This window comes from Cydia fagiglandana, chromosome Z (genome assembly GCF_963556715.1).
Source record: "Cydia fagiglandana chromosome Z, ilCydFagi1.1, whole genome shotgun sequence".
Lineage (NCBI taxonomy): Eukaryota > Metazoa > Arthropoda > Insecta > Lepidoptera > Tortricidae > Cydia > Cydia fagiglandana.
Genome location: NC_085959.1, coordinates 37716960 through 37735349, shown reverse-complemented (window position 1 = coordinate 37735349; position 18390 = coordinate 37716960). Strand labels below are relative to the sequence as shown.

Sequence of the window (18390 nt, the reverse complement as noted above, 5' to 3'; positions counted from 1 at the left end):
GAGAGGTAGATTTGTTTCTTTAGAGTGAATATTAGAATTACTTCAATTACCTATCCTCACTCAGCGCAGTCCTGGAGGACAATTTGTATTGGTTCTTACAAACACATTCCTCGCTATGCATCCCCACATCCCAAAAGAAACCGCAGCTTTACCATCTGTCAAACACATTCTTCTCAAAACATTTTTTTGTTTCAAAATGTCTAAAACTTGAAATGACTTACAATTTCTTAAAACATTAAAGTTTTTATCAAACTGCACAACGGGACTTAATCGCGTATTTAAGTTTTAAGATTTACCTCCGACGTTTCTCCGAGACCACGGGGACAACGCCGTCCTCGAAACGTCGGAGGTAAATCTTAAAACTTAAATACGCGATTAAGTCCCGTTGTGCAGTTTGATAATGTTTAATAATCGTGAAAGTTTAAATCAGTATTAAAGTTTTTATCTGAATTTTAATTTTGGATTTTCTCCCCTTAATACAAATTTGAAAAGAACTGAACCTAGTTAATACATTTTCATCATTTGGGTGGTCTTCGGGCCGTGATGTTTAACTTTGTTTTATAATACCGTCCTGCTCTTCGTCTCCTTTTAAAGTGACATAATTAATTCCTTCAGCATTTATGTCAAGATAAGTGACCTTAAATAAAAATAAAATACCTAATGTAATAAATACATGTCCATAAGAAACAAAACTTTGTGCATATAATTATCATTATACATACCGGAAAGTCATCAAAAAAATCCAGAGAGCTCTTCGATATAGAAGCAAATGATTTTGAGATTTCGGATGCTGTAGTGTGGATGTATTTTTTTTTATCTCCACAACCTTATTAATCCACATTTGTCTGGCAGTCTTCTGGCTACAGCATTCAAAATACTTGAAACTATCTGCAAAAAATGAATATTGTATGGGTATATAAATACAGATTTTAAAAGTATAACTGGAACTGGAAGGGAGGATTAGAGCCACTTGCACCATCCTACTAACCCGGGGTTAAGCATTTAAACCGTGAAGGCAGGCGTGGCTCACTCCGTGATTTCGTCGCTTTGCTACTTCAAAATACTTGAAACTATCTGCAAAAAATGAATATTGTATGGGTATATAAATACAGATTTTAAAAGTATAACTGGAACTGGAAGGGAGGATTAGAGCCACTTGCACCATCCCACTAACCCGGGGTTAAGCATTTAAACCGAGAAGGCAGGCGTGGCTCACTCTGTGATTTCGTCGCTTTGCTACAGGTAGCTAAAAGTACATCCGTTCCGCCCTAATTTTGGGGAAAGCCATAAGCCGTGCGTGGCGCTGTCGCCACCTAGCGGCCATATCTGTGCTGATCGTAACAGACACGTTTTGTTAGAGAGTGAGTCTTCTGCATCTAGTACTATTATTTATTCTGTCGTGAAGGCCCACTTGCACCATCTCAATATCCCGGGGCTAAGCGGTCAAACCGTTAACCCAATGTCAAATTGTACTGGTAATCATGGTAACTCTAGATTTAACCGGTTAACCCCAGGTTAGTGGAATGGTGCAACTGAGCCTAACAGTGTCAAACTGTACTGGTAACCATGGTAACTTAACTCCAGGTTTAACCGCTCAACCCGGCCTAACCCGGGATAGTGAAATGGTGCAAGGAAAAATTTCACATTTTTTTTGGGTGATAGAAATAGTTTATACATATTAAGTAGCTACATAAAATAATAATAATTATTCATGGATACATGTGTGTGGACACAGCACATTAAAGTTCAATTTAGTTTTAATCTTAGGAAAAGCACTTACCAAGATTTGTATGACTTATATTTATATCACATTATATGTATGCATCTGCTGCATATTATATTTGCAAGTACTTTGTGTACAGTCGGCAAAGCTATTAGCTTGGTATGGTACCCCTGTATATACATTTGTATGCAGAATGCTAAGCTAATTTTTGCTGATGGTACCTGGCAAATATTTTACCGTGACAATAGTTACATACAGTAAATAAATCTTTACGAACCGCCCTTCGTTGCATTGTTTTTCAGCGTTTGTGGCAAGGTTTGTTCAGGTAACAAAATTATTTGTCAACAACATGACAACAATAATAAAAGATTGAAACAATTATGTCGGTTAAAGATACTCACGATTTTCGGCATAGGTTTGTTTTACGCGGCGGTGCCGTGTCATCGTTAGTAAGTATAGTCCTCCTCCTCCTCATCGTTTTCGATGACGGCGACCCCAAATAAATCGTTGACGTTGTCTAGCGTGAACCCTGGCTGGCCAGGCCGAACTTGGCCTTTAATAGGTACTCTATTGCACGCGTGACAATAAAGTTGGCTAGCTGCGTCGAGCGTGTACACGTAGGAGGGCTTAGGTTAGTCACAAACATTTAAACCCTTTACTGAAAATTAAACTTAATTTCAGACTGGTAAAGCACAAAGTTTTGGTTTTACCATGGTTTTACCCGTCAATCAATGCACAATACATGTAACATGTTTGTGTCATCTGTCACCAGTGTCATCTTACACTGACAGTAGTCGTTTTTTTTAAATAGGCTTACCCACACTCTCACCCGCAATCTGTCCAACATGCATGACGGACGTAAAAATATTTACAATTTCTGAACGAAACCATAGAGCTGTCAAATGTCAAACAACAAATTGAACATTTGCATTCTTTGTCGAAATTTTTTCACTTTTAAATGCAAAATACTCGACAATACGAATTTTGCGGATACATGTTCTCGATTCAAAAGTGATATTTTTTCAAGCTCTTTCGATTGAGCATAATTTCTTTTGGTTTTTCCGTCAGAGCCGCTCGCGTTTATATATAAAGATTTGGTATTATCGGGACGGGCCTCTGAAAAGGCAAGCTAACTAGGCACGCGTAGAATTATTTTTGGCTACTTTTGTAAATTTACAGCCTGGCAAAAAAGAGTAGAAATTAAAAAGTGGCAACACTGTAGTGTCGTCCCGTTCTCTTATATATATTGATTTGAAAGAGACGACACTACAGTGTCGCCACTTTTTGATTTCTACTCTCTTTTGCCAGGCTGTATATGTGGTAAGTATCGTGGTCAAGCAAATCTTGTCAGTAGAAAATTTTAAATTTTAAATTTTCTATGGGACGAATCGATAACCCTTCGCGCCTACATATTTTAAATTTGCCGCCTTTTTCTACTGACAAGATTTGCTTGACCGAGTATACCTAGTCAAAGAAGACTTAGCCTTCTCAGCTTCTTATCTCATGCTACTTTTGCGCCTAAGTTTAAATTTTGCCTCAATTTTGTTGACGAATATGAAACGATGTCATTAAATAAAACGTTTTATTTGCGCGCCTATTTGCCGCCTTGTTAGTTTTTGTGTTTTGATATAAAAAAAGAAAAACTACTTTATGGGGTAAACTAGGGTGATATTTGAACGCGCCTGATAAGAACCCGACTCAATGTCAATGTCAAACCAGTGTCAAACCGATATTGATAACGAATAGTTCAAAGTCGAGGAAGGTTTATAAAAAGAAAAAACCGCGGTGTAGTAGCCAGTTTCTATACCTACATTGTTTTGATTAGTTAACTTGTTCATCAACATGGTGTCAGGAATCGTTGCTGGCAGATTAGCTATTGTGACAGGTTAGTTTTAAGTTAAAAAAAAAGAAAACAAAACTTCAGAAGTTAGCATTTTGCTGTTAAGTATATCGCATTCAATTCAACATATTCAATCCAAACTTTCAACAAATTATTTAATCCAAACAATACTTGAATTAAATAATTTGTTAAAAGTATGATATTATGAGCAATTCTGGTAGATTACCTATTTAATAAACTTGTAAAAAAAATATCCCGTTGGTTGAACAGCTGTTATTAGGTTATTTCTTTAAGTCCCGGTTTTATTTAATATCTAAGTAGTTTTTATGATTTAGCAATGCCATGTAAGATTTATCTAGTCTAGGTCTACAAAAATACATTATTTTATTGAGAAGTGGCCTAGTGGGTGGTGACCCTGCCTATGAAGCCGATGGTTCTGGATTCGAATCCTGATAAGGGCATTTATTTGTGTGATGAACACAGATATTTGTTCCTAAGTCATGGTTGTTTTCTATGTATTTAAGTATTTGTATCCTATATTGTTGTCTGAGTATCCACAACACAATCTTTCTTGATTCTTGAGCTTACAGTGGGACTTAGTCAATTTGTGTAAAATAAATATTATACCTACAGCCTACAGGTAGGTATGTAAACTTATATATTTGTTTTTAAACCCATAGTTTTGTGGCCTAGTTACAGGGATATCATAAAAAGAATAATTATACTAGTGTTATGAGTTACTTTCCCATAATAGCCAGAGCTGACTGTGGCAGTTAAAAGGTTAACCCTTTACCAGGCTAAGGGATATATATTTCCCACATACAGCACTTCAAACATGTGTTCTATTTTCAATGAGTAAGACTGACATTTGATTGTCATTTTTGAACTTTCAGCCTGGTAAAGGGTTAACCCTCTAATCGCCACAGACGCCTACTGACGTATGTGGCTACAGCTCAATATCAACCTTCGTGCATTCTTACAAGGCTAGGCGTAGATGTAGTGTAGGGACGCCCGGCCGGAAGCAGGTGGGCTGTCGATCGCTTGTTGTGTTCATTCAGCCCGGTTCCCTGGAGTTGGAGCTGCAGGTTACTGTCCCGGCGGCATTCCTACACTGTTCTCCTCAAGTCTTCTTGATTTCCTGCAGAACAGAAGGACATCTTTGAGTTCGTCGCCCTTTAGTTCGTTTTCTTCTAGTGTGTCTCTACCGAATGTATTACATCGCGGTGCCGCGTACATAGTACATTCTGCTAGTAAGTGTAAGCTAGTCTCCTCCTTACCACAATGTGGACAGGAGGCGTCTCTACTAATTTCCATTATCTAGGCATTATCTAAGGCTAGGCGTACTATAGACATGATCTTCAAAGAGTTGATAGCTTTAAAAAGCCTTTAAGCTGGGTCATTGCTGTGGGCTAACCTTTAACACCATACACATTAATCCATATTCTGCATTCTCACTCAGGTGCTGGGTCAGGAATAGGACGTGCCACGTGCCAGGTTTTGTCACGGGAGGGAGCTACCGTCATAGCGGCTGATAAGAACTATGCAGCGGCTGAGCAGACTATTAAAAGCCATGCTGCTCTCGCTAGTGGGTTTAATGGTATGTATTACAAAACTAAACATGTTCTTAGACTTCCGTACTAAAGGGAAAAACAGGACCCTATTACTAAGACTCCTCTGTCCGTCTGTCTGTCACCAGGATGTATCTCATGAACTGTGATAACTTGAAACTTTTCACAGATGATGTATTTCTGTTGCCGCTATAACAACAAATGCTAAAAAGAAAATATAATAAATATTTGGGGCTCCCATACAACGTGTTTTTTTGCCGTTTTTTTGCGTAATGGTACGGAACCCTTCGAATCTCCAGTTTCGTAGGCAGGGTTACAACCAACTAGGCTAGGGTGCCGTAAGGTGTAGTGTAGATATGCCAAAAATATGGTGCTATTACCAGTTTCAAGTATTGACTTTATGCTCTTTCTATTAAGGTAGATAATCAATCTGCCAGCAACAAAGCTCTATATTATAGTCTATAAGTATTTATTTTTGATAACTGTAAACCCATGCTTTAGATAAGCAAGGTTATAAAATACATCTTTATCAGCCATACCATACACTATAAGGTTTTAATATATGTAGGTACTAAAAGATCTTTGTACAGTCCCCATCAGATATATCGGAGCGGCCAAGGTGCTCACAAATATCTGAACACGCCTTTATTTTCAAGGTGTTAAAGTGCATGTTCAGATATTGTGACACCTTGGCCGCTCCGATATATCTGATGGCGACTGTACCTATGAAATGAATTACTTCAAAAGATGCCAATAAAACTTATAACTTAACATTCCAATGCCCTTGATATTGCCATAAATTATGTCACCGATAGTGATACTTAATACATAATATATCTATTATAATATAACTATCTTATTGCGATAAATCAATAGAAGTGTATGAGAAATAAATATAAAAAGTTTAATGATAAAATAATCTACCTACTTAAAAATTATGTGCAATTGTACGTATGCGCTTGGGGCTATTCATAAATTACGTAATTTCAAATTAGGGGGGCGGGGGTCTTGTCATCGGATGATGGTAGCATGAAGTAGGAGGAAATGGGATCATTTGAAGCATGATTTTTGGATGACTTTAGAGGGGGGGGGGAGGTTAAAAATCGATGGCATAATTTATGGACACCGCCCTTGCAAATATCTGAATTCGCCTCTATTGTCAAGGCGTTAGAGTGCGTGTTCAGATATTGTGAACACTTGGCCGCTCCTATAAATCTAACGCCGACTGTACCTCAAAATGTCAAAAACGAAACATTTGAAATGCATACAGGATTTTTATTCAAATATTTATCGTACTTTTCAGACGCAGGCGACCACTCGGCGCTCGAGCTAGACGTATCAGACTCCAAATCGGTTAAACACGCGGTCCAGAAGACACTGGAACAATACAAGGCTCCACCCACTATAGTGGTCAACTGCGCTGGTATCACACGAGATAATTGGCTGCTTAAACTGTCCGAGGAGGACTATAGCCGGGTGCAGGATGTCAACCTTAAGGTACTAACCAATCTCTTCGAGCAACACCGGTTTCCGACACGACACGTCGGAAGGGAGGTGCCCATTGCCCAAGCAATATCTTACCGTACAAATCATTCTGCCATTTTTTACAGGGCAAATGTGCACACAGTCGCACTTCTCACTCACTAGATACAAAATCCAATCTGTGATGACGACACAAAAATACATAGAAAATGGCACATGTCAAAGACAAGTCTTGCACACCTTGATTTCTTTTAGTGTACGTATGAGTCATAACAGGCACCGCGCTATAGTTCGTTTTTTTTAGCATTAGAAAGAACTTGAAAGAAGGTAAGCGATATTGACATGTCTTTTAATTGAAAAACGCTTTTTAAAAATCAGTAACTATTACTTATGAAAGCAGAGGAATATAAATGATCGTATTATATTCATAATTGATATTCATATTTTTAAAATGTGTTTTTCAATTAAAAGACACATCAAGATGTTTACATTATTTCTAATGCTAAAACTATAGTTGTGTGCATGCCCATTTGGTCATGTGATTTGGCAAATCCTCTTTGCCAAATCACATGACCAAATGCCAAATAGTACGAATGCCGACTCGATTCCCGGTTTTGCTCGAAGTCTTTTAACTAGGAATTTTTTTAAAGCTCCCTTCATCTGTTCAGAACTAACGAGATGACCTTGAGAACCTCCTTTTTGTTTTTACAGGGTACGTTTCTGGTGATGCAAGCGTTTGCGCAGGCGATGGCCGACAAGGGCAAGCCGGGGTCCATCGTAAACATATCCAGCATAGTCGCCAAGTATGGCAACATTGGTAAGTCTGAACGATATTGCGTTAAAGGCCAGGAGCATATATCGTCAGTCATCGCCTCCCGGCTTATACTTAGTCAGATCATGGTTTATATGCTATTTTGGATTTAAAAAACAGGAAAGACCGCCAGTTGATGACATGAACATGTAGGTACCTTCTTAAAAAATCTGTTATCGCCTCCCGATTAATATTTTGTCAGATGATAGTTGAGAAGATGCTATTTTGTAAAATACTACCGGCAGTCTACTTACGTACCGTATTTACAGGTCAAACTAACTACGCGAGTAGTAAGGCGGGTGTGATCGCTATGACTCAGTCGGCAGCGAAAGAATTAGGAAAATTCAATATTAGGTAAGTACAATTAATTTAAATACAGATTATCCAAAAATAAAACTACACTAAACCGAACTAAACTAAACTAAATCTAAAAAGGCCCCTGCGGCAAGGTACCGACGATGCTGGCTGCTTTACCACGCAGAATTGCCAGACTGACGCACTGAGCGGGGTGACGCCAGCTCTCCGATCCCCAGTTGCGTCACTGAAAGCTATTTCCCACTGACGTCCAGCTTATTGCGGGTACAGTTTTCTGCAGGATCCCGTTCTCTGTAGTATGCGTGCAGTATCCGGCATACAGAGTGCTCGTATGAACGTTACTATATTATTAGTTCGCATACTAAAACGGGATACTGCATATAACTTTACGGGCGTGATTTTGTAGTATTATGTTTTATCCCTTTCTTACAAATACATAAGACAAAATGACAGATAAGGACAAACTATTACTAGCTAATTGAGGTTTGTAGCGTGTTTATGAATAAGGGGGTTAATAAGTAACAAATATACGAAGTGTCGCCTTTGGACATAGGGCAGTTTTCATCACGGAAGGCTTCATTCTGTAGACCCGTCCCTCTTTAATTAATACACTTAGAAAAAGACTGGTAGTCTATCTCGCGGTGAGATACTGTCACGCCAATCATGTGCTAGCCCGGCAGAACAGGCAAAGACGCGGGCTAAAGCTAATTTTTAGTGTTCCGTACAAAACTTTGTTTATTTAATTCTTATTACAGAGTGAACGCAGTCCTTCCCGGTTTCACAGAGACTCCGATCGTTGAGACTGTTCCGGAAAAAGTGATGCATCAAATGATAAAGATGATACCTCTGGGCAGAATGGGCCAGCCTTCAGGTAAGTCCGTTTATATATAGGTCACTAAGGCAACACTTGCACCATTCTACTAACCCGGGGTTAACCGGTTAAACCTGGAGTTACCATGGTTACCAGTATAATTTGATACTGACTTAACGGTTTAACCGCTTAAACTCGGGTTAGTGGGATGGTGCAAGTGGGTCTAAGTAAGTTTTGCAATAGAGAAACATGCCTGCGGCTGTCGCGAATTAACACCCTCGTTACCAATCTTTCACTTATCCCCCTTCCTCGCTGCAGAATGTATGTAGACATTATTAAAAATACTTGAACTACAGATGTAGGACATAATTATTATCCACCGATTTTCACGGAAACGTACGAACATGTCTTGCTATTTCAGTCAGTCTCGGAACAAAAGATACTGAAGTTGACTGAAGTAGCACAAATACGAACTTTCCGAGAAAATACGATGGACAAACATTATGCACTATATTTGTACTGTCACCAGCAATAATTATGTTAACCAACGAAGATCTTATTTGTAGAGCTATAGTTAGTAGCGAGTAACATTCCATTTCTAACCGCAGCTGCACTACTAGTACTGAACGCGTCGCTGTTATTTTCAATTTCCATAGTTACTATGGAAATTGAAAATAACATCATTACTGTAATGAACAGTAATGCAGCTGTCGTTGGAAATGGACTGTCACCTTAACACATTATTACAGGTGAGTACAGTCATTATTAACTGTATCCGTATAATCCGTATGTTAACTTACAGAAATAGCAGAGGTGATAACATTCCTGAGTTCTGACAAAAGTTCTTTCGTAACCGGGGCAGCCGTCGACGTCACTGGCGGGTTCTAAACTTCCAGCAGTTAGGCGCATGGCACACTGCTACCGATTCGCACATCGCTCCAATGTTTGAGAGAGACAACGCTATGCGCGTAGGTATTATAGCGACATCCCGCTTGCACCTCGAAGCGACGTACCTACGAATCATATGCAGTGTGTCGTGGTACTCGTGGTATTCCACCTGTCCAATGTGTATTATGTCTCACATTTTGCTTAATGAGAGAGTGAGACGGAATGACATTGGACCAATATATTGGACAGATGAAATACCTCCAGGTGCGTCCGTTAATGATTTCTAGCTTATGGTCTTATTTATAAACGCTATATATTATCTGATTTGTCATATATGAAACCTCCGCCTTGCGTGAAATACCAACATACCTTTTATAACTGGTGCTGCCATCTGTAAGTATATACCTATTTATATTCTACTTTTCTACTTGTACGATATTCAAGTCTGAGTTGTTATAAACAAAATAAGAATATATTTCACAATAAAAATGTTTATTATACACATAATAAATGGAATAAAAGTGCCTTTGTCGATAACGGGGTTGGCAACTGTCAAACGTTTGCATAGATGGCGCCATCATAGCTTGCCCCTTTTTCTATGAGATTTGGCTTAAAGGGCTGGAATCCAGGGTATTAAAAAACAAAAAATTACACAATTCTAGGGATTGACGGGGCAAGCTATGATGGCGCCATCTGCAAAAAACTTCCACCGGCCAACCCCATTATTATTAAATTAAGAAAAAATACGGAATTATATTGTTAACATACTACCCCGCGTTGTAAGTCATTCTAGTGTTCTAGTCCAAGATAAATGTAACATTATAATACATATAAATATTGCTAAGCGGATTTCATGTTCTTACACTTTATACCATGAACCATGAATTACTTTTTATGATATTGTCATACAGTCAATATCATTAACGGACTACGCTGTATTGAATTGAAATTATTTATAAGTATCTACCATTCTCTAATAACTAGAGAAAAGGATATCGTCGCCGTAGAGCGAAAAGTCACCAAATCGTTCATTGGTCATTTTTGGTTATGAGGGTTTAAAGAAAAAATAATTAAAAAAAAATTTACTGAAATTATCTTAAGATAAAATTGTGGTTTTATATGTGTTTATTCATTGGAAACTGCTATTCTTTGGGCTCAAAATGGATTTATATTATTCACACTAACGATTTAGGAGCTATAGGCGATAATTAATTTTTGCCCTTAAATATTACACCTTAATTATGACTTAGTGATTTTTTGAACGAAGTTATTGATTTTTTGCCCACATTTTAGTGCGTCTAGATTTAACTAAGTAAAGTTAGTCGTATTATGACTGTTGTGATAAAGTGAAAATACGTGTTAGTTAAAAACTTCTTACTATAATATTTTTTTGGATTCTGCTTAATTTAAGGATCAAATGAAATCACGTCATTTAAAATTATGCGAACGCTTTATTAAAACAAATCAAATTAAAATGGACTACAAATCAAATAAAGTTGACCTACAAATCAAATTAAAAGGACTGAACACAGCAGATGCTGGAGCTGACTCATACAAATATTTCTCCTGAAATAAGTCCTCAATCTCCAATGTCTATGTTGCTTCTTTGTCTTCCAGGGTAGCTAAAAAATTCTGAAATAGATGCAACTAATTAGTTACTAAGCCAATTTGCGGTTAAGTTGGATTAGTTACGTTTAAGGGATGATCACGTTAGAACGAGGGCTTTAACGAGTCCAGGCCGTTAACAATGAGCACTGAAGAAAATACCACCCTATTACAATCGCATGTCGTCGGCCTGGACCGTTCTCGGGCCGGACACAGCACGTTACCGTTCTAGCGTGAGTCATCTTTAAACCAGTACGGTTACCATCAGTTTGTCACTGACATAAACGCCGTCGAGAACGTAATTTACTTTCTATACATCCCGTTTGCACTAATATGCGAGTGCGAGCGAGATGTATAGAAAGTAAATTACGTTCTCGACGGCGTTTATGTCAGTGACAAACTGATGGTAACCGTACTGGACCTCATTTAGCATGATGCGTAATATCAAGTGGTGCATGACATGCTCTTATGTAAGTATGCGAAATGATTGTTGATGATCGCTTTAATGATGATGCACCTCAGACTCTCACCTTTATGTGTTTATTTTATTGTATGCTTCTTTAAAAATTAACAGCTAATATATTTATATATGTATTATGTTCGCGTGCAAAGAGAGTTGAAACGCATGCTAGCGTTACACATCAGCACACAGCTTCCATACGGCTAAAATAGTCGAATTAAGAATAGTGCTTCCGTGGTACATAATGACAATGACATTATTTTTAAATAAAAGAAAGTATAACTATAAAAAGTTATCACCGTTTTCAGCACTATGACATAATTCGGTTATCGGTTAGTGATATTGATGATAAAAACACAGGCTTGTTAAACACACAACACAATGCAGGCAACACCAAGTACGGTCACGAAATTTAATTTACAGTACATATGGTGCTACATTACCGCACTAGTGCGATAATAAGCACATTACGTAACTATGTCAAAAATTTGACGGGCCATATTATGTACTGTAAAACGTTATACGATACGAAAAGGTAATTCGCAACTCGTGTCGATTTAAAACACTCCCTTCCCAAAAAACAAGACTGTTTTAATTTACTTATCGCCACTCGTTTCGCATTTCCTCTTTTCTGCACTTGCAATGCAGCGTAATGTAGGTACTATTCTTCCACACTTCGTACCTTTGTCACAGTGACAAGTTGACAACCAATAATGAAAGCCGCCAGAAATTTCATGTTGTTCTCACTGTGACAAGGTACGAAGTGTGGAAGGAATTAAATTTCGTGACCGTACAATCATCTTAAATACGGATTATTATATTTTAGTAAATAATTGAGTTAACATGTAATGGTTATTGTAGTACGAGTATGTAAAAAAGCATTTTGTTATTAGGCACACACACCCACAAGCTTTAGTAATCACACCGATATAACAAAATTTTACTTGTTTCGTTCCACATAATCCTGTTCCTTTTGGCTTACCCCATACAAGTACTTCTAAACGAATCTATGAAATAGCATTTCATTTTATAAACAGTTTTTGATTAAAAAAAAATTACAATAAAATAACAAACTGACACCAAAAACACTTACCTCGTTATCCAAATCATCTTTCTTTTTTATCAAATCCAAGCGCGTGTCGTACTAAACTTAATCTCGGTACACGCAATTATTATGTAGCAAACAGTAACTACATGTAACTAGCAAGCTACTGTTACACATGCTCTAAAGTATCATGCTAAAAAGCGTGCTATTAGTATGCTCAATACGAGCATGCTTATGAGCAGTTTACATTTGCTAGCAATAGGTATGCTAGTTTTAAGTTTGCTCCTGAATAAGCATGCTCAAAGCAAACACTCCAATACACATGCCATTTTATAGCGTGCTCTCTCGCTCTCTGTCGGTTCAAATAAAGCCATGGACAATCAAACAGCTATCCGTATGAAGCTGAATAAGATCATCCTTTTGCTGGCGATGCAATGCATCCAGAAGCTTATATCAGCTCGACAAAAAAAGAAAAGAAATAGAAAGATTTGGGTCCGTGATTGGATATCTAGCAGACAGGACTTCGGAGCAAGTGCTCAATTGCTTACAGAAATGCGAATAGAAGATGCTGCGGGTTATAAAAATTATTTGCGGATGCTACCGCATCAATTTGACTTTTTACTCTCTCAAGTTGAAAGCGCTATACAGAAACAAGATACAAGCATGATCAATAAGCAAACCTGTTCACACGCGCTAAAAGCACTCCCCCCTCCCCCCCTCCATCCGCGCTGCAGGTAGCATGACCAAAAATCGCACGACCGTTGATTTTTGAGCAAACTCAAAATGAGCATGCTCATTATTAGCAATGTTTCGACACACATACTACTAAGTAGCAATTGCTCAATAGTGGCATGCTTTCGTGCTAGTAACAGTAGCTTCACTGTCGGCTCATGCGCAACTACTTACTGGCAGGTCGACGCGGCGGAGGGAGCCGCAGCGGTCGGTATATCGGTGCGGAGGACTGCGGTACTGGGCGAAAAGTCACCAACTTGCGAGCGAATTTCAATCAAATCACAACGTCGACGTACAGTACAGTCTTTATGGTAAAATTAATTAAATATGATTAATTATTGTATTATATTTTTTTTTGTAGGGCAAAACTCATTAAAATTGTATAATTAATTATCGCTTTGGTTAAATGATATACATTGCCTTACAACTTTGAATAAAAAATAACTAAATAGAGTTAGTTAATTTTCGCTTTCACACTTTTGACATACCAGGTATTCAAAAAGTAACTAAGTAAATTAAGTGACTTTTTGAATGAGGTTCTTCGTGGTTAAATAGTTTAGTAATACTTAGGGAAAAAATAACTAAAATGACTTAGGTACGCTCCTAAATAAGTTACAAGAAGTTTAAAAATGTATAACGGAATTAGGTATTTTTCGACTAAAATATTGAATCCCAAGTGAGTTTTTAGTTAGTTCTTTAACTTTGTAAAATTGATACTATGATCTCTATTGCTACCGCAATAAGACTGAAATTTGGAGAAAAAAAATGCGATTTTGATGACATTACTAAGTCAATTTTGGCCATTTTGTGATTTGGTGACTTTTCGCTCTACGGCGACGATATTGTGTCTACAGGGTGAAATTTTTACCACCAGCCATACTCTGCGTAAAGTGTATACACCCTTACGTGTCTTATCATGTAAACATTGTAAACAAACGTGACGTCAAAGTGTCATTCCAACAATAGGTACGGTTCATAGACAATCTATACATTGTAATGTCAGTTGTTTTTAAGATGATCCGTTCGTTACTGCGATTATTGATGAAAATCTTATTAGAAATTATATTTTTCAGTGGTTATTTGATTGATTTCAATAAGTATACAACAACATTTTAAGTGATGATTATTGTGTAACTCCAGAGAAAAGTGTGATAATGTCTTCGAGAAGTGTTTGTTTACATGATAGGACAAGTAAGGACGAATATAATTTAGTGGCTGTATTTTACAAAACAACTTTTAATATAGGACCATGCCATTTCAAGCTCAAATAGTTAGCCTAACTATAGTTCGTTTTTTTTAGCATTAGAAAGAACTCCACAGAAGGAAGCGTGCATTTTTTATCAGGCTCTTCAATTGTTAATAATTATTGAATTATCTAATGTAGCATGGTCAATACATATAATTTACTTCAAATTATTACCGCTAAAAGTGCCGGATTTGGAACCACAAGCTTACTTCTGCGAAGTTCTTTCTAATGCTAAAAAAAACGGACTATAGTCAATAATCATGAATCATGATAGTCAGGTGTCAAGATTTACTTGAGTGTTTTATCTTCGCATATATTTTTGTAACAATGTTTATCTACTTAATATGTGTATATGGGAATGTGCTAATTTTACATATCTGAAATATATATTTTAGGGAAATAAAAATGGTTGTTGGAAGATGTTTTTTTTATTTTAGAATGTACCCACCTTACAATGAAGTTTAGTTCCAACTGAACTCAGAACTTTGTACTGCCGTCGTATAGGTAAAGTTAGACCAAGAAAAGACTGCAGCGATCCTGATAGCCCACGAAGTGCAAGTGTTATTTAAACGTCATAATTTCATAGAAGTTTAACGTTTAAAATAACACTTGCATCGGCTATTAAATCGCGAATCTCATTATAAACACAGGAAGCTCAGAAAAAAAAGTTAACCCTTTGATCATCAAGGACGTCAATTGACTCGCGCGGCTATACAGCTAATGCGATGTGCCGCGCATGATAGGAGTGGCGTTCAAAGGTTTAACTAGCGCCGATTTAAATAAATATTTTTTATCACCTATATAAATATGCTCCATATTGTAGTTGAGGTGATCTGTGAGGTCAGCGGTCAGCTAATAATGAGTATTTCAAAACTACTTTATACTTTACAAAAGGTTTTATTGTACACTTACATTTAAATTAATTCTTACTCTTCTTCCCTTTAACTCTATTCTTCTTAAGCTCCGCTTTATTTTTCTGTCTCTTATCCTTCATGAATGTTCTATACTCCGTCTTCCTTTTCTCAACTATGATCTCTTTATATTTCTTCTTGTTGTATTTCTGGAACTCCGAGTCGGCGAGTAGCTCGTCTACCATGGTGCGTTTACGTTGTTTACGAGTTAGGCGCTCGTTGACGTGGTCTAGCGACGAATCCATGACTTTACCGACCTGGAAATCATAATATATAAATAACCTGCTTAAGTAATTTACAGATGTATACTTCGTTTTTTTTAGCATTAGAAATTAGGTAAACAATCTTGATGTGTCTTTTAATTGAAAAACACGTTTTAAAAATACGTTACGGCAAATATGTAACAATTATGAATCTAATACGATCATTTATATTCTTCTGCTTTCATAAGTAATAGTTATTGATTTTTAAAAAGCGTTTTTCAATTAAAAGACTTGCCAAGATCGCTTACCTTCTTTCAAGTTCTTTCTAATGCTAAAAAAAACGAACTATAGTACTTAATTGTTTTCCATTGTATTTTCTCAGATACGTTCGTATTTGTTTTGCTACTTCAGTCAACCCGACTACTTTTTGTACCGAGACTGACTGAAATTGCCGTGAAAATACGATGGAAAAATAATTATGCACACCACATTGTACTTTTCTTGAAATCATTTATACCAGCCAACTTTAGATAAATTTAAGAGTTATTAAGACACTTTGAATGAACTTGCACTGCTTTATTTCAACTCAATTAATCAATGTTACTAGAGGAAAGGGGGACAACCGGATCTCCATACATAGTCCCCATTTTCCCCTCTGGATATCGCCTATGCAGAAAATATTTTTTAAAATTCGATGTGTATTATAGCTTAGCTTATTTGATTACTATAAGAGTTAGGAGAAAAAATAGATTACATACAAAATTTTAAATGCAGTACTTTTTCTGTAGGAATATTACCATTGCTGGCTTAAACCTTTTATTTGAAGGCCACGCGTATATTGACCTTTATCAGAATGCACGAAGGTCGATATTGGACTGTAGCCGCGCGCGTCAGTTCACGTTTTTGGCGATCACAGTTGAAATAAAGCTAAATTAAGGCCAAAATTAGTCTAGAACCCTACACACACTAACCTGGAAGTATTTAGGCAGAGCTTCCATATCATTCTTCTTGTAGAAGTGCTTGGGGTCCAGAACAGACCGCATCTTGAGCACCTGCAGGTCATTCTTCAACTCTTCTGTCACTTCAGGAGCGGGGAGGTCGAACCAGCCGGGGCCTTTGGTCTTCGCTCTTTCCTTCTGTAAAGTTAATTGATGTTAGGTATTTTGCATTTTAATTAGTGCGAAATACACCCATGCTAACTAGCAAATATTCGGCAGTTCGAACTGAACTATTCGGGTAAATTCGAACATTGAAAAATATGCCGAATACCGAATAATCACCGAATATTCGGCCCATCTCTAAGGGCTCATTTAGACGATGCGAGAACTTGCATGTGAGTTTCATTACGTTGCGGTTTTTGATCAATCGATTGAATTGGACGTCACACGTCACCAACAGTGTAACCACGCAAAGTACCTAAAATCGCATGTGAGTTCGCGCGTCGTCTATTCATCAGCCTTAATTCGAACAATTTCAAACTCCAAGTGGAGTGTAGTAAATAGTGATGCCATAGCAAACCTTTCGCATGAGCCTCAACTTCTTATCGCTGACGGAATATTTCGGGAGGCGGTGCCGCTGCTCCAGGCCTGGCTGGAGGACTGCCTTCTTCATCTCCTTCTCAATGTCCACCACGCTCAGCTGGGACTTGAGTTTACCTGTTTAGTAATAGATAATCATATAATTTTAAGTTATATGTATTGACATGGAATATCATCAGACAAAAAATTAGCATTATAAGAAATATTCAAAGATTACTGTCAGAGTCTGTGTGGAAAGAGAAGAGTTTACAATGCATTCCACAACTCTTCTATTTCCGAAGAGACTAGTAAACTTTGTGGAATACATCTGCAATGATAATACCTGTTTCAATATCTAGCTGTTCAAAATGGAATAGCTTCGGTTTCTTCTTAATCTTCTTAACTACAGCACTCGTCCAGTTCATTTCTTCAAAGAAGGCTTCAAACATGAAATCGGTTTTAGGGCAGAGTTTTCTTTGTACTTCGTCTTCTTTTGAGGCGATGGCATCCATTTCTTCTTTCTTGCGCTGACATAGGGCTAGGATGCTGTCAAATCTGGCTGCTTTGTCTGCAAATAAAAATGAAAGAATTGTCTGGCTGCAAGGGTGCATCCCTTCCATTGATGTAGTTTACCATTATAGCAGCAAATTTACTATCATTTTAATCATTACATTGTGGCTGAAGATACAATGCTCTAGAGTTTGTTCGGAAAGAGAAGAATTGTGGAATGTATTGGGCCTCATACATTCCACAACTCTTCTCTTTCCGCACATACTCTATTAAGTAATATGGAAATAAAAAATAAATAAAAAACACTATACTAACCTACAAATATTGGCTTTTCTCCTTCATCCTTCAGCTCTGTGGCCAACTGGAGCTCATCGTCTCCCACTGTATCTACAATAAAATCCATCTTGAAATACTAACAAGCGACTACTCGATAAAAGTTAAATAGAATAGGTATTGATGATTTTTATCCCACGTTTTCAGATTTCATTTTTGTCTGTATTTAGTGTGTTTTGGATTGATGACAGTGATGAGCTGATGACGGATAACACAGTGTTACCATAATAGAAATGTGATGTGTAATCGATAGCCAAGTCGATTCATTTCCATCAGTCACCAGAAAACTTGCACCTAAGTCCTACGAGTTCGTAACAACGTGCATTATCAAAAAAGTTAGATTCATTTAAGATTTTCGTTCATAAAGTAAAAAGGTTAATAATTAAAGCA

At 37.3% G+C, this 18390-nt stretch overlaps 2 protein-coding genes and 1 long non-coding RNA gene across 3 annotated transcripts; 1 reads left to right on the top strand and 2 right to left on the bottom strand.

Annotated features, from left to right (window-relative positions):
* Positions 1-389: 389 nt before the first annotated feature.
* LOC134679087 (uncharacterized) lies at positions 390-2365 on the bottom strand. The gene is made up of 3 exons (XR_010100288.1): positions 2125-2365; positions 723-888; positions 390-637 (listed from the first exon to the last, which is right to left on the bottom strand). It is a non-coding gene; the product is annotated as an uncharacterized LOC134679087 (long non-coding RNA).
* A 1083-nt stretch (positions 2366-3448) lies between these two features.
* On the top strand, positions 3449-10820 carry LOC134678640 (estradiol 17-beta-dehydrogenase 8). Its single transcript, XM_063537287.1, has 7 exons — positions 3449-3608; positions 5023-5160; positions 6435-6628; positions 7325-7430; positions 7694-7778; positions 8495-8610; positions 9353-10820. Exons 1-7 carry the CDS (start codon positions 3566-3568, stop codon positions 9436-9438), a joined length of 768 nt encoding a protein of 255 aa, XP_063393357.1. The 5' UTR covers positions 3449-3565; the 3' UTR covers positions 9439-10820.
* Positions 10821-15419: 4599 nt separating this feature from the next.
* Positions 15420-18185, bottom strand: LOC134679275 (deoxynucleotidyltransferase terminal-interacting protein 2). Its single transcript, XM_063538170.1, has 5 exons — positions 17983-18185; positions 17501-17725; positions 17159-17295; positions 16612-16776; positions 15420-15694 (listed from the first exon to the last, which is right to left on the bottom strand). The coding sequence occupies exons 1-5, from the start codon at positions 18068-18070 to the stop codon at positions 15446-15448; spliced, it is 864 nt and encodes a 287-aa protein (XP_063394240.1). The 5' UTR covers positions 18071-18185; the 3' UTR covers positions 15420-15445.
* Between the last annotated feature and the right edge of the window lie 205 nt (positions 18186-18390).